We start from the raw sequence: 15,510 nt of genomic DNA, 5'->3' as shown, positions 1-15,510 counted from the left end.
CTAAATTAAAACCCAGACTCTTCCATGCATTCATAATTTCAGAGCCAAAGACAAGTCATTTACTCTCCCCTTCTCCCAGAGGGGGGGTTTCACACTTCACACAGCATACTTACATACCAATCCCATATGTTATTTATGTATTATTTCTTTTTAGGAAAAAACAAATGCTTCTTTTTGTTTTAGGTTAGAACCACAGCTGATGCAGCTACAAACAAAGTATGATGAACTCAAGGACAGAAAATCATCCCTTAGAAATGTGGCGTATTTCTTACCTAGTTTAAAACAGCTTTATCAAGATTATTCAGATGTTCAAAAGAAAGAACCAAACGTCAAGGAAACGGTAACTTTGATTTTCATTTTTACTGTGCTTCAGAAGATTATTTGCATGCTTAGACTACTGCTTAGAGCTCTGAGGAAAGATAAATGTTGAGGCAACACTACAGAGCCTACCCAAAACAGCATCGTTCTAAATCAAGGGAAAACGTTTGTATCATCACTTTAAGCTATTTCATGAAAACGAGAAGAGTAGATACAACCCAGAATCACTGTTTGTTTGAAAGTATGTACGCTTCAGAGACCCATCTCATCGCAGGAAGAAGTGTACCTTGTGCACAGCTCCCAACTGTACTGCCGTGTTCAGCTTAATTATTGTTCCTGGCAACAGAAGACCACTCAGATGTTTTAAAGACTAACCTCTTATTCTATGTCTAGCCCATGTTCAAAGTATGCTTCATAACTGAAAAACAAGACTATGCCTTATAAATGGTATGAATATAGAAGTTGAGAAATTTATAAAAAGGGCCTAGAGTGTGAAAAAAATATGGTATCTTTTTTCTTTTCTTTTTTTTTGAGAGGTTTTCGCTATAGGACGCGTGCGCTTGCCAGACAGACAGGGAAAGACAGACAGAAAGTGAGAAATCACTCCCCAGGGGGGATGGTCACGCCGCAATCCCTTCTCCTCCATTCTCCTCTTGGGATCTTGGGCACACATGCACACGCGCCTGGTATGAGTTTTAAGCCACCGGGTCTGGGACACAAACCGCGGTCGACTACGTGGGAGTCCAGTGACAAAGCCATTACGCTAACTGCTGGCTCCCGATATGTTGTTTTAATTTTATAGTTGTTTCTGGACTTTTACTGTAGACTGCTGCTGTTATGGCACCCAGCTCAAATTAACAGAAGTGTTTTAGAAAAGAATTTATATATTCATATACCCAAATGTAATTTTATATAAAGTGTGTATTCATAGCTTATGATCAGATTTATATTCATTTCTAAATTCAATTGTAAGGTTTTGACACTGACCTAAGTTAACTCTCCTGAGCCTAAGATTTGTATATACAGTAGAGATCTGGAAATGGAATGTTTATGAGAGTTTTGTGTGTCCAGATAGTTTACTTGGAGTAGGAGAGAAAGCAAGAGGTGAGCTGATTCAGCTTGAATATAATTACTTTGGTGAAAACCAAGATTTAGTGACTCTGCCTTAAAAGAATGTCCTGTTCTTCGTGTGGCCTTGGTGGCTTTTATGCTCCTAGTATACATTTTCCCACACTACACATCTGACATCAAGTGTAGGTTTGTCCTCTCCCAGAGAATAGGTGCCCGTAGTGTCCTGGATTGAATTCTCTAGTAATATGGTGTAACTCTATGCCATTACAAGTTGCATTATGTGGGTAGTCCTCATGGTCCAATGGCTTCTCTCCTCCATGTTCATTATAGCAAACCACCGTGCAAGCATGATTTCAGTAGGAGACTATCCCAAGTATGCTAAGAGTCTGCAGGTAAAATTTAGTCCCTCTCCCTTAGATACAATCTTCAGTCTGTTATTTGTTTTAAAAGTCATGAGTTTAACCGTGCAGAACATTTGAATTGGCAACACTTAATTGATCCTCCCAGTAACGGATTTTCCTAATTTCTTAGGAACGTTTAAGGCCTGGTGTTGTGAGTCCATCAGTTCTTACAAGTAAACGGCCTTGCAGATTTTTGTGTTGTAGAACAGACATGAGATCAGACAGATCCCAGATGGCACAAGCAGACCTGTCCCTACCCAGTCCTCATCTGTCCCAGTCGTTTCTTTTCTATTTTAAATCATTCAGATTGCCACGGTTGTTTGAACCAGCTGGCCTTCTGAGTAGTTCTCTTGCAAGTTTATATTCTCAATTAGGTACTAAGGAAATGGATTAAAACCAATTTTCTTAATGTCCTGGTTTATCAGAATTAGGCTATAAGATTGAGCTATGTAAAAACAGGGCTATAAAATTTGAGATATTTGTTAACCTAAATGATTTTCTTTCAACAGTATGATTCATCCAGCCTTCCAGCGCTGTTATTTAAAGCAAGAACTCTCTTGGGAGCTGAAAACCATCTGCAAAATATCAATCATCAATTAGAGAGGCTTCTTGACCAAGAATGAGAAAGCCAGTCTGCTGAAATGTGCCTGTGTAAGACGAGTCTCAGGCTACTCAGTCACCTTCGGAAACTGGACTTCTATAGATAAAAGTTCTTTTTTGAAAAAAAGTATGGCCTAGCCACCAGAATTTAGTACTGGTCATTAAAAACTAAGTGACTTGACAGTGCTAAATGGCATCAGTTGATTGGCAGTTTCAGAGGCCATCTTTTCTGGCATCTCGAGTAACAAATTTTAAAATACTGACACCTTAATCAGCCTCAGACGTAATACGTTTTAACCTATAAAGTCACTGTGGGGACTGGCAGGTGGCGTGGTCCTTAAGGGCAGGGCGCTGGACTCCCATGTGGCCAACTGTGGTTTGTGTCCCGGACCTGATAGCTTGCTTTCTCCCTTTCCCTCCCTCCCTCCCTCCCTCTTTCACTCTCTGGTCAAATTAAAGTTAATAAATAAAATTAAATGAAATAATTTTTTTTTAAATAATTCTTACAGCAAAAGTCACTGTGAACACAGACTAATTCCGGTTAGTTCATTAGGCGATTTCCACTGAATTTAAGTACACCAAAGCTGTTTTGAATAAGTGGTTTACTTAAATCAGAAATAGAAAACAAACTGATTAAAACTTACTTGGTATAAATAGGATTAATAATAAATTAATATAATTTATCAAATCTCAAGCCTTCAGGCAAGTCAGAGCCCCGGTTCCATCAGCGTCTACTGCTGTAATGCTTCTATAATTAGTTCATCGGGAATTTCGTCCACCACGCTACTGTCACTGAGAAGGCCGTGCTCTGCAGCTTCAGCTAACTCGGCATCTTCAGTAGCTTCTAAAAAGTGGGCCTCGTCTATGTCATCATCCCAGCCAGCATCAGAAGATACACCTGTTGGCAACTTACTCGGGGATGGTTTCTCAGGAGCCTTGGTTTCGTTGTTCCTCGTTTCATCTGCGTCATGTGTTGTAAACTCTTCTTCCTTTATGTCAGCAAGGACGGGAGAGGGAGCAAGTGGGATAGGAAAACGAATGTTAGTGAGAACATGTGATGAATTTATTATATACTCAAACTAAAACGAATGTGCTAGATGAATACTGTCCCCAAAACAGTCACCATGGGAATGAGTACACGGAGTCAAATGTGACTTCCACTGGCGCTCACACACCTGCCACTCCCAACGTGACGTTGCCTGCAGTTCTGTGGCACACTTAAACATCCCTAGATGGGAACAGGGAAGTGTAGACGGCACACATATTTTCCAATCTGTCTTCAGCTGGACTCTGGCCAGCAGACTCATTTCCCTCGTCTATTAAGTCTTTAAAAAAATTAACAGATTGGAAAAAAATTGTCACAAAGAACAGTTTGAGGACACTAGTCAAAACAGGAAGTGGACTGCATATGAGATAGTACGGCACCAATGTTAAATTTCCTGAGTTTTTTTTTGAAAGATTTTTGTGATAGGCATGTGCACTGGCCAGGGAGAGGAAGAGACAGCAAGAACTCACTCCCCCAGGGGGATGGCCACACTGCAATCCTCCTCCTCCATTCTCTTCTCGAGATTTTGGGTACACACACACACACACACACACACGCACTCGGCATGAGTTTTAAGCCGTCAAGTCCAGGACTTGAACCGTGGACTATGTGGGAGTCCAGTGATACAACCATTATGCCGTCTGCTGGTCCCAGATTTCCTGAATTTAATAATGTTACTGTAGCAATTTAAGACTCTTATTCAGCTAGTGCTTACATATTGAGATGAAGGTTTTTAATGCCTGCAACTTTCAAGAGATTCTTTTCTTTGGAGAGGTTTTAGCTATAGGGCACGTGCGCTCGCCAGAAAGACAGAGAGAGACAGAGAGACAGAAAGTGAGAAATCACCCCCCAGAAGGCATGGCCACGCCTCAATCCCTTCTCCTCCAGTCTCCTCTTGGGATCTTGGGCACGCACACACACGCGCCCAGCCCGAGTTTAAGCCACCAGGCCCGAGTCTTGAACCACGGTCGACTACAGGGGAGTCCAGCTACATAGCCGTTACGATAACTGCTAGTCCCAAGATTCTTAAAGGGAGAAGACAGATATGCCTGATGTTAACAAATGGCAAATCTAGGAGAAAGGCAGACAGGGGAGGCTTTATTCTTATGTAACATTTCTGTAAGTTAGATGTCTATTTAAATATTAAAATAATAATAACAGGGACCAGTAGATGGCATAATGGTTACATTGCTGGACTCCCATGTAGTCGACCATAGTTCAAGTTCCGGACCTGGTGGCTTAAAACTCAGGCCAGCTGTGTGTATGTCCCCATGATCCCAAGAAGGGACTAGAGGAGAAGGGACTGCAGTGTGGCCATTCCCCCAGGGATGGTTTCTTGCTTTCTGTCTGTCTCCATGGTGAGCACTCATACCCTATAACAAAAATCTCTCTCTAAATAAAAAAAACAAAAGATCAATGCAATAGAAAAGCAGGTAAATAATAACACTGGGATTTAGTTTAAAATACTAAAAACCTGCAGTTAGCATAATGGCTATGTCGCTGGACTCCCATGTAGTCGACCGCAGTTTGAGTCCTGGACCCGGTGGCTTAATCTCATGCCGGGCGCATGTGCATGTGTGCCCAAGATCCCGAGAGGAGAATGGAGGAGAAGGGATTGCGGCGTGGCCATCCCCCCTGGGGGGTGATTTCTCGCTTTCTATCTCTCTGTCTCTCTCTGTCTGTCTGGCCAGCGCATGCACCCAGTAAGAAAAACCTCTCCAAAAAAAAAAAAAAATACTAAAAACCACAAAACAAAAAGATGAGGCAGAAATGACAAAATGTTAAACTAAGTGATAAGTCATAACTACTTTTGACTTACCTTTTCTTAAATAATGAAAGTTATGACTAAGTAATGGTAATACTTCATACCAATACTTTCAATACGGCATTTTTGGGGTGTTACTAAATAGGCAGAAAAAAATCACTTAAAAATCCACTGAAACCACAAATATTTATCAGACATACTCCAAACCAACCAAAGGTGACACATACTTGTTCCTCTTGAGTGTTTATTTTTAAACATTTCAACGTACTTGTTAACGTTGTCATTTACCAGAAAATCTGTTATCAATTATTTTATGTCCAGCTCCTACAGAACAAGAATGGGATTTCCACCATTTAAAATTTGAATATACCTGTTTTTCAGGAGACTTTAAAAATCAGACTAGTTTGAGTTTTCCAGAATACGAACTCAAGCACCTGTTTGGTGTGTAGCAGGTAACTTTAGCTATGAAGGAAAGGCTGCCAGATGTGACCAAAAAAAAGAACGAAACAATCCTAAAATTAGGTCTGAAGGAAATACAACATATTAATAAGTTCTTAAAAAAAATTATGAAGTGAGAAAAGAGACAGAAATCAGGTACAGCAATTCACGTTAGAAACGAATTGCTATATGGGACCAGCAGTTGGCATAATGGCTATGTCGCTGGACTCCCACGTAGTTGACCACAGTTTGAGTCCCGGACTCATGGCTTAAATTCACACCAGGTACGTGTGCATGTGTGTCCAAGATCCCGAGACGAGAACGGAGAAAAAGGGATTGCAGTGTGGCCATCCCCCTGGGGAGTGATTTCTTGCTTTCTATGTCCCTCTGTCTTTCTGGCTAATGCACGCACCCTATAGCAAAATCCTCTCAAAAAAAAAAAAAAAAAGAAAAAAAAAGAAAGAAATGCTATAAAAAACCAATTCTAGAAAAAAAGCAAATCTAGAAAAAAGGTCAACCTCATTAATAAAGAAATACAAATTAAGGGGACCAGCAGGTGGCATGGTGGTTAAGGTGCTGGACACTCCCACATGGCTGACCACGGTTTGAGTCCTGGACCTGGTAGCTTGCTTTCTCACCTCTCTTTCTCTGTGTCTCTCTCCAGTCAAATTAAAAAACTAAATGGATGAATAAAATTAAATTTTTTTTTGGTCATACCTAATATAGTAAGGGGATCCTGTTAAAAAAATTTTTTGCCTATTCGGTTGGTAGACATCAGAAGGTAAAGGCAAGGGTGACAACAGTTTGGAGTAATAGATGCTCTCATAAATTACATGTGTAACTCTAATTTCCTGTCTGTTGTAGGGGAAGCAATTTGAAAAGAAATGTACTAAACAGTATATGTGCTATAACTTAGAAAAAAATGAGCATGCATAGATACACATACTGGAAGCTACACACCAAAACATTTACGTCAGTCCTCTCTGATCAAATTATGAGCGAGGAAAAAAATGTTTTCCCTTTTTTATGTATTTACTTTTTCAACAATGAATGTGAAGCCTTTGGGTAAGTAAGTCTTGGAAGAAAAGTTAAATGTAGGTTTAGCAATCTGGCAATAACTGCCAAAATCAAAATTGCATATGCTCTTGGACACAATTTGACTTCTAGAAATTCTCAGATATAAATATTCAAAGAAACACAAAAATGATTATTTTTAGCTCATTGTAAACATAAATGACAAACTTCTTTTATGTCAGAGACTGGTTAAATACAGATTTTGCAGTTTCTTACTACGCACCAGTAAAAAAGAATGAGAGGCCATTATCAGATATTTGCTAAGCTGGGAAAATTGCTATAATGTGTTCAGTGAAAACAAAGTAGCAAACACTGTTTACAAGCTACATACATTTAGACACTGCTCACAGTTCATGTAGATACTATTATATCAGAACTAACAATGTAATGACAAAGACACCAAAAACTGCACTTGCCTCTTTGAGAAGAAACTGGAGACATACTTCAGCAGGTAATGGAAAACCTGAGCCAGAAAGAAAAGCTTTTAGATAGCTTAGTCCATTATTACATCAACAGAAATACCCAGACTGGTGATTTATGAAGTAAGGATTTACTGACTAAATTCTGGTGGCTGTGAAGTCTGAAGATGCAGGCCGAGCACCAGGCCAGCCTACACCCAGGCCAACAGAAGCAGAGGGAGGCAGGTGCAGAGAACGAGCCGTGAGCAGCTCGTAATTGTCAGGTTTTGTGAGAACTAACCCCACAGAGAGCTGGAACTCAGTGGTTCCCATGACACGTTGTTAATTTATCCCAGTGGGACCACCATGAGGCAGTCACTACCTTCTAGACTTCATGTCCCAACACCAAACTCTAAAACATGAAACTCTGGGGGACAAACTGATCTAAACCATAAAGTTTTTTTGTTAAATCACACATGTACTTATGGGGGCGGGGAGATGGGTAGCTATCAGTCTCTGGAGGATGGCCACACCACAACCCCTTCTCTACTCTCCTCTCAGGGTTTCAGGCATGCACAAACACATGTTCAGGGCTCGAACCGCTCAATCAGCTCTGTGGGATTCAGCCACCTTAACCACCATGCCACCAGATGGCCCCAAGATACCTGATTTTTACTTTGTGGTAAATTAAAGAATTAATATGGGACCAGCAGTTAGCGTAATGGCTATGTCGCTGGACTCCCATGTAGTTGACCACGGTTTGAGTCCCTGACCCGGTGGCTTAAACTCACGCCGGACGCATGTGCGTGCATGCCCAAGATGCCGAGAGGAGAATGGAGGAGAAGGGATTGCGGCATGGCCATCCCCCCGGGGGGTGATTTCTCGCTTTCTGTCTGTCTCTGTCTGTCTGGCAAGTGCACGCACCCTATAGCAAAAACCTCTCCAAAAAAAAATTAAAGAATAACTCACAATCAGATTTGAAGTTTTCTGCTTTACATACAGGATCATGACATTTTTGATACCAAACTTCATTTTTCAGATCTACCAGAATCCTTTAGGTTAAAAAAAAAAAAGTATTAACACCTGGACTGGACTGAAAATAAAATCCAGCTACTTGGAGTCTCAGCTTTGACATTAAATGTGAAACAGCAAAATTACTCACATCATGAATGATAACTACTGGATTTCTATTTTACCCTTATTCTTTTTAAGCATTATTTCATTTTATTTATCTTTTTTTTTTTCATTTGTTACAGGACACATGTGCTTATCAGAGAGAGGGAAAGGGAAAGTGAGAAAGCAAGCCATCAGGTCCAGGACTCAAGCCACGGTTGGCCATGGGAGAGTCCAGCGCCCGCCACCCACTGGGCTATCTGCTGGCCCCTATTTTACCCTTATTCTAACCACATCCTTTTGCTATTGAAAATTCTTTCCGATTCTACTTCCTCCTTTTAATTCCTCTCATTTTTCCAGGAGCATTGAACGAAAATGCTAAGACATAGCCTGGTGGACACAGCAAGCATCCAGCACACAGGATTCCCTGAGACCCAGGGCTCTGTTGTGAACAAGTTAACATCACACAACCTCCAACTCAGCACTCCCTGAGGCGCTTCCTTCGTGCCCAAATCTGCCTGTTTCAATCCACATTCCATAAGGTGCCAAGGGCCAGAGGCAACACAGAAAGAGAGGTATCCATTTTCATCAGCGTCACTAGTTCCCCGCCTGCTGCCTCTCCTCACCTTTTTCCAGCCTGGGAATTCTACCTTAGTCTTTTCATATTATACTATCTAAGGGATTCTTTTATCAAGTACAAATAAAGATGATATGTGCTAGAAGCAAGTAATACTGGGTTGTCAGAAAAGTCAGGGCTCATTTTTGCATAGAAAAATATATCATGACTTTTCCGACGACCCAGTAATTAAGATACTCATATTATGGAACATCAACCAAACACAAATATAAACTGAATTACAACTAAACTTATTTGAAGAAACAATTTATGTTGCCGACTTTATTTAAAAGTTGTGAACATCTGAAATACAACGTTGGCTAAATACATGTAATTCATCAACAAACAATATTACTTACATGATGTTATTACTCTTGTGGGCTCTTCCAATGTTTTCACACCAGCGGTATCTACAAATATCATAAACCAGTAATTCTTCTGGGAAAAAGTAGTTCCAGCGCCGAATCCCTGAAATGCAAACAATGACTTCTAAGTGTAGTACCTCTAAACGGACTAAGCGTACTCTACCATGTAACAGTTAATGAGTAAGATTAGCTTTACCTCCTTTAATGTCATTTTTATTCACCAAAGAAAGAACAAAATGATCAACTTCAGGGTAGGGTGAACACTGAAAACCTTCAATGGTTTTTACTGTAACAGAGAAAAGGATTATTTTAATAGCTGAAAGTTGAGAAGTTCAACTTCAATCAGATTTTTCTTTAGTATAATTATGGGTTTTACAGCCCCCAACGTTCCCCCCCCCTTTCAGCCCTCAGGTGTTTATTTCCCCCCCTCTTCATCATATGCCTTTCAGTCAGTTCATAGGTTCCTATTACCCTACAAGGAAGAAGGTAAAAACCAAAAGTCTGAATTAGGCCAGGTGCTCATTTTCATAAAAAGCATTTGAAATAGGAACAGCCCCACAGGGCAGCGATTAAGGGTTGTACGTTGGGAACCAGATACCACATGGCGACAGATTCAACTCTGGCCCTACCTGCTTGAAAAACCCCCGAAGTGTCTGTGTGCATCCCTGAGTTCCTGGCCGGATGGAGAAAAGAGGAAAAGGGCTGGGGGTGGGGGGTGCTTTCTCTCTTTTTCTACCTCTTTGGCAAGCCTATGCACCCTCTGGCAATATAACATTTTTAAAGCGTGTGAAATCATTTTGACTCCTTTCTTCATTCTAACCAAAAACATAGCCCCTCACACCCAGGACTCAGCCCGGACTCGGTGGTGGTCTCCAGGTGGGCACCATCGACTCCACGGAACTTCACCATCAGATAAGGCCACCGTGGTCACGAGCACGTGAGACAGAAACAGGACCACTCTCTCCTCGTGTCTGCACACACACACAGCAGGAACATTTTCCAAGCCACAGAGATGACCAAGCGCCCCCTACCTGGTTAGTATGAGGAACTGCTGCTGCTTACTACGGGGTGTCCGAAAAGTCCTGACGCATTTTTGCATAGAAAAATACAGGAAAAAATCGGCCATGACTTTCCCGACAGCCCAATAATCAGAGCTTTAGCATCTCTCTATTCCTTCTAGACAAGATGTGTTAAGAAAGCCAATGAGGGACCAGACAGTGGTGCAGCAGTGGAACGCTACGAGGCCGCTCCACATGGCAAAGGCCCTGGTTCAAGTCGGGACCTCTCTGAGCACACCAGCCACACATCCCCCCCGTCGGAAGCTGGCTGAGGCAGGGGTGGAAGGCCACATCAGGACCCAGTTGGGGGTTCTTGTTCTCAGAAGAAATAAACAAACTTAAAAAAAAAAAGGTCAAAAAAGAAATTAACCAATCATAAAGTCTTCTCTGGCAGCACTGAATTCAGAACAATGCCACACCTTCTTGTGTCCTCCCTTGTAAATCCCACATCCCGGAAGTCCCTTCTGAAACACCTACGAGGGTGCCCGACAGTCCCCTGTTGTGCCTTCGTCATTGCTTCAACCAGCAATCGACCAATCTGCTCAGTACCAGACCTGCTTCCTGTGCTCTAGGATGAAGTCAATTATCTTTTTTACCCAAGAAGTTACTGAAATAATTAAGAATTGAAAGAATTGAAAGTTTACTTTTTAAAATTTATTTGCCAAAAGACTTGTGCCCTCACTAGATAAGAGGCAAAAAGAGAGCGGGCGGGAGAGGAAGAAGCGCCCTCCAGTGGCGTGTGGTCATGCCGTGGCCCCTTCTTTTTCTTTTTTTTGGAGAGTTTTTTGCTCTAGGGCGCATGCATTCACCAGACAGACAGAGAGAGAGAGACAGAGAGACAGAAAGTGAGAAATCACCCACCAGGAGGGATGGCCATGCTGCAACCCTTTCTCCATTCTCCTATCGGGATCTTGGGCATGCACGCTCATGAACCTGGTGTGAGTTTTAAGCCACTGGGTCCAGGACTCGAACCGCAGTCGACTACATGGGAGTCCAGCGACATAGCCATTATGCCAACTGCTGGTCCCATGCCACGGCCTTCTCCATTTCTCCACCCTGTTAAGATTTGAGGTATACGTGCAACTGGCAGGGTTTTCAAGTCACTGGGGCCAGGATTGAACCGTGGTCGGCCATGTCAGATCTGACTCCCTTAACTAGGCTTGAGGCCAGCCCTCATTAAAGTTTTAAAGATGAATATAACCTACTTTTCTTAAATGAAGTACGTTTCAGCTACAAAAATCATAGTTGGAGAAATTTTGAAAAACACATCAAAGTAAAAATGAAATTCCAAATAAATGTCTAGAAATAGATATTAAACAGTCAAAAGAAATTAACATATAGCAAAATGTTACCTATATTTTTCAGTAAGTTTGCAATTAGAACATACATATAATTTTGGAGCCTAGCTATTTTCATATCATAAATGGCTGTTCGGTTTCTTATATAGGTTTTATACATGTAGATTCAAGGCTACTGCGCATTTCACTGTGCGCACCGAATCTTGGTATACGTTTAGACTGTTTTCAGTTTTTGACTATTATAAACAACAATATACCAACATATGTATACAAATGTTTACTGAGGGGTTTACGTAAGAATTTTTGAAATAAAACCTCTCTGGGGCCAGCTGGTAATGTGGTGGTGAAAATTGCTGGATCCCACATGACCAACGGTGCAATTCGAGTCCTGGACCCGGTGCCTTGAGAAACACACCAGGCACGTGTGTGTGCATGCCCGAAATCCCAAAAGGAGAGACAGACCGGAGGAAAGGGAATCACAGTGACTCGTCCCAATGGGGAATGCTTTCTCACTTTCCTTCTCTCTCTCTGTCTCTATGTCAAGTTTAAAAATGAAACAAACAATAAAAACTCTATATGCCTCAATACAGGTAAATTACAAAAAAGCCTTACCATGAAAAACTATGTAAACAGGGACCAGCAGTTAGTGTAATGGCTATGTCGCTGGACTCCCATGTAGTCAACCATGGGTTGTGTCCCGGACCCGTGGCTTATACTCATGCCAGGCGCGTGTGCGTTCATGCCCAAGATCCCGAGAGGAGAATGGAGGAGAGGGGATTGCGGTGTGGCCATTCCCCCTGGGGGGGGGTTCCTCGCTTGCTGTCTGTCTCTGTCTGTCTGTCTGGCGAGCGCACGCACCCTATAGCAAAAAAAAATCTTCAAAAAAACAAAAAAAACTATGTAACCATTCAAAATGCTATCCTGGAAAGGTGCTGGGTTACACAGGAGACTACTACAGTGGTTAGCAGTCTTCAGCTGCATGCCGAGGGGTGAAAGAACAGCTAGTCTTTATTTTGGTATGTGTTTATTTCATACAAAGAACCTACATTATTATTTTTAAATTTGTTATAGGGCGCATACACTCACAGCAAAGGGAGAGTGAGAAAGCGTCTCTGCGGGGGATTGTCACAGCACAATCTCCTCCTTCATTCTTCTCTCCTTTCAGGATTCTAGGCACACGCATGCACCCAGGGTGTTTCTGGGTCTAGGACAAACCACACAGTAAGTGGGATCCGGCCACCTTAACCACCACCCCACTGTCTGGGGTGAAGTGATAAGACTGAAATATAATCCTCATCATTCTTCTATTTTGTGAAAAACCCCATAAAGTAAAAATGTGTGAAAAATAGTAAACTTTTCTTTTTTTACACATTTTCCATTTTGGATAGAAATCTAGAAGTTGTTTTAAATGATCAGGTGGATACTTAAAATTTTTTAAAGACAAAATGGATTCAATAGCCTTACATTTTTATAGGAAGTGTTTTTCTTAAAACTACCTGAAGCGGTACTATTAAAACGCTCAACTTGCTCTTCTGTATGCTGAGATGTGTCACATGTAAGAATTCGTAAAGTATCTGAGAATCTGCAGAAGAAAATATATAAACAAAGTCACATTATAATAGAATTTAAAAATCGCAGCTACAGAAATGAGGGCTAGCACGGTATGATTACTTCATGTGACAAAAACACAAGGTTGTTTTGTAATGTAAAAGTCTAAAAGGCCAGCCGATGACTTGATAATTAAGGTGGATGGATCCTACAATACTCAACCTCAGCTCAAATCCCAGACCTGGTGACTTGAAAAACATGTTGGCGTGTGTGCATGCATACCCAAAATCCCAAGAAGAGATTTCTTCCCATGGAAGAGAAGGGAAGAACATGGCCATCCTCTCAGTGGGGATGTGGGGTGGGGGCGGGGTTGGTGGTTCCTCACTTTCCCCACATGTATACATTTTCAGGCTGGGCAGGGCATCTGAACCTGCAGGGCACATGGATTACCGCCTATGGTGGTAACTGGGTTACTTCTGTGCACAGTGGTTGGAGATTCCAAATAGTTTCATATTGATATCCTTTGCTTGACCTTTTTTTAAGAATTACTTATTTAATTTTATTGTTATTATTTTTAATTTCCTTAAGGGCTTACCAGAGACAGAGAGAGTGAGTGACAGAGAAAGTGAGAACGCAAGCTGCCAGGTCTGGGATTTGAACCTGCAACCAGCCAAGTGGAAGTACAACACCTTAACAACCACACCACTTGCTGGCCCTGACTCGACATTTCTTAATAATTTTGCCCATAAAAGCAGCAGTCCTATCCATAAGAGCAGAGTATGACTTGTCAGTTAAAGAAAATTTAAAAAGTAAAAAAAAAAAATGTATCAAGTTGAATCTGAAGTATCTGAAATACTTTCCTCAGTTACAGTGAATCAGGACTCTATAATTGAAATGATAGACTGAAACATAATCCTCTTCCCCAAACATAGACAGTCTTTGAAGTTCTTGTTACAATAATTTAAGTACACTGTTGGTAAGAATGTAAATTAGTACAGCCATTATAAAAAATAGCACGGAGGCTCCTCAAAAAACTAAAGACTGGCATACGATCCAGCAAGCCCACACTAGGCATGTATCAAAAGGAAAGGAGTGAAGTACGTCGATGACATGTCCGTACTCCCGTCTGCTGCCACATTATTACAATAGCCAAGATATGGAATCAACCCAGGTGTCCATCAGGGGCTGAAGAAAACGTGCTATGGGCTGACCACCTGGCCTAGGGGTTAAGGGAGCTGGGTCTCAAATATCTGATCATGTGGTTTAAACCCCAGCCCCAGTGGCTTGAAAAATACACCAGGGCCATGTGTGTATGTTCCCAAAGTCTCCACGGGATGAAGAACTGGAGGGAAAGGGATTATGACAGGACCAGGCCCCACCCAGGAGAGCTTTCTCCTTCTCCCTCTTTTTTCTTTCTGTCTCTCTCTGGAGAGTACATGTATCCACTGGCAATTTTAAAAAAAAAGAAAGAAAAGACAAAGAAAATAAGGTATATACATACAATGGAATATTAGTCATAAAAAGAGTGAAAATAAGCCAGACACAGAAAGACAAATACTGCATGTTCTCGTGTGTGTAGAAGCTAAAAAAAAGTTGACCTCATAGAAGCAGAGTAGAAGAGTGGTTACCAGAGGCTGGGGACAGTGGCAGAATAGGAGAAAGGTGGGAGTTAGCAGCTAAAAAAACTAGTTAACAATAATAGGAGGATTGAATCCTAGTGATCTATATAGCACAATAGGGTGACTGTAGCTAATAATTCACTATATACTGTATTTCAAAATAGCTAAAAGAGAGCATTTTGAATGTTTCCAATACAAAGAAATGATAAGTAATTGAGATGACAGATGTTAATTAACCTTAATTTGATCATTATACAGTATATACATTTGTCGAAATATCACACTGTGACCCATGAATATGTACAATGATGATGTGTCAAAGTAAAATATAAGAAAAACAGGGCGGGCAGGTGGTGTGGTGGTTAAGGGCGCTGGACTCCCATATGGCTGACCATGGTTCGAGTCTCAGACCTGACAGCTTGCTCTCTCTCTCTCTCTCTCTGTCCCTGTCTGGTCAAATTAAAATAAATAAATAATGTTAAATAAATAAGGCAGCTGGATCCCCCATGGCCTACTGTGAGGTTTGAGTCCTAGACCCAGCAGCTTGAAAAACACTCCAGACATGTGTGCATGCATGCCCAAATACTGAGAGGAGAATGGAGAAGAAACTTCAGTGTGGCCATCCCCACAAGTGGGTATTTAGAGTGCTTTCTCACAGACCCCCACCCCCACCCAAATCTCTCCAGCAACCATGCATGCCCTATAGCAAAAAAAAAAAAAAAAGGAAAGAAAGAAAAAAAAAAAAAAAGAAAAAAAAAAGAAAAAAAATTCCTTTTTCAACCT

At 41.4% G+C, this 15,510-nt stretch overlaps 2 protein-coding genes across 7 annotated transcripts in view; one reads left to right on the top strand and one right to left on the bottom strand.

The window, feature by feature from the left end:
* The window catches only part of CENPU (centromere protein U), a 46,761-nt gene extending 37,628 nt beyond the window's left edge, over nucleotides 1–9,133 (top strand). Inside the window, exons 12-14 of one of the 2 annotated variants that reach the window (XM_006160440.3) lie at nucleotides 184–340; nucleotides 2,300–2,441; nucleotides 8,584–9,133. In XM_006160440.3, coding sequence (XP_006160502.1) covers nucleotides 184–340; nucleotides 2,300–2,413 — 271 coding nt within the window. In that variant the 3' untranslated portion in view covers nucleotides 2,414–2,441; nucleotides 8,584–9,133. Of the gene's footprint in view, nucleotides 1–183; nucleotides 341–2,299; nucleotides 2,801–8,583 lie in introns of those variants that run through there. The other variant, XM_006160439.3, reaches the window with a different exon arrangement.
* Nucleotides 2,950–15,510, bottom strand: part of PRIMPOL (primase and DNA directed polymerase) — a 42,285-nt gene continuing 29,724 nt past the window's right edge. For 2 of the 5 annotated variants that reach the window (XM_006160441.3, XM_027776582.1), the window contains 6 exons: nucleotides 13,057–13,142; nucleotides 9,401–9,490; nucleotides 9,199–9,307; nucleotides 8,080–8,162; nucleotides 7,129–7,175; nucleotides 2,952–3,379 (listed from right to left, as the gene is read on the bottom strand). In XM_006160441.3, coding sequence (XP_006160503.1) covers nucleotides 3,122–3,379; nucleotides 7,129–7,175; nucleotides 8,080–8,162; nucleotides 9,199–9,307; nucleotides 9,401–9,490; nucleotides 13,057–13,142 — 673 coding nt within the window. In that variant the 3' untranslated portion in view covers nucleotides 2,952–3,121. Of the gene's footprint in view, nucleotides 3,380–7,128; nucleotides 7,176–8,079; nucleotides 8,163–9,198; nucleotides 9,308–9,400; nucleotides 9,491–13,056; nucleotides 13,143–15,510 lie in introns of all 5 variants that reach the window. The other 3 variants (XM_006160442.3, XM_014592391.2, XM_027776581.1) reach the window with 2 other exon arrangements.

The sequence above is a fragment of the Tupaia chinensis genome, unplaced genomic scaffold (genome assembly GCF_000334495.1).
Source record: "Tupaia chinensis unplaced genomic scaffold, TupChi_1.0 Scaffold000685_1, whole genome shotgun sequence".
Classification (NCBI taxonomy): Eukaryota; Metazoa; Chordata; class Mammalia; order Scandentia; family Tupaiidae; genus Tupaia; species Tupaia belangeri.
The sequence above is the reverse complement of the archived record's forward strand: the minus strand, read 5'-3'. Positions and strand labels throughout refer to the sequence as shown.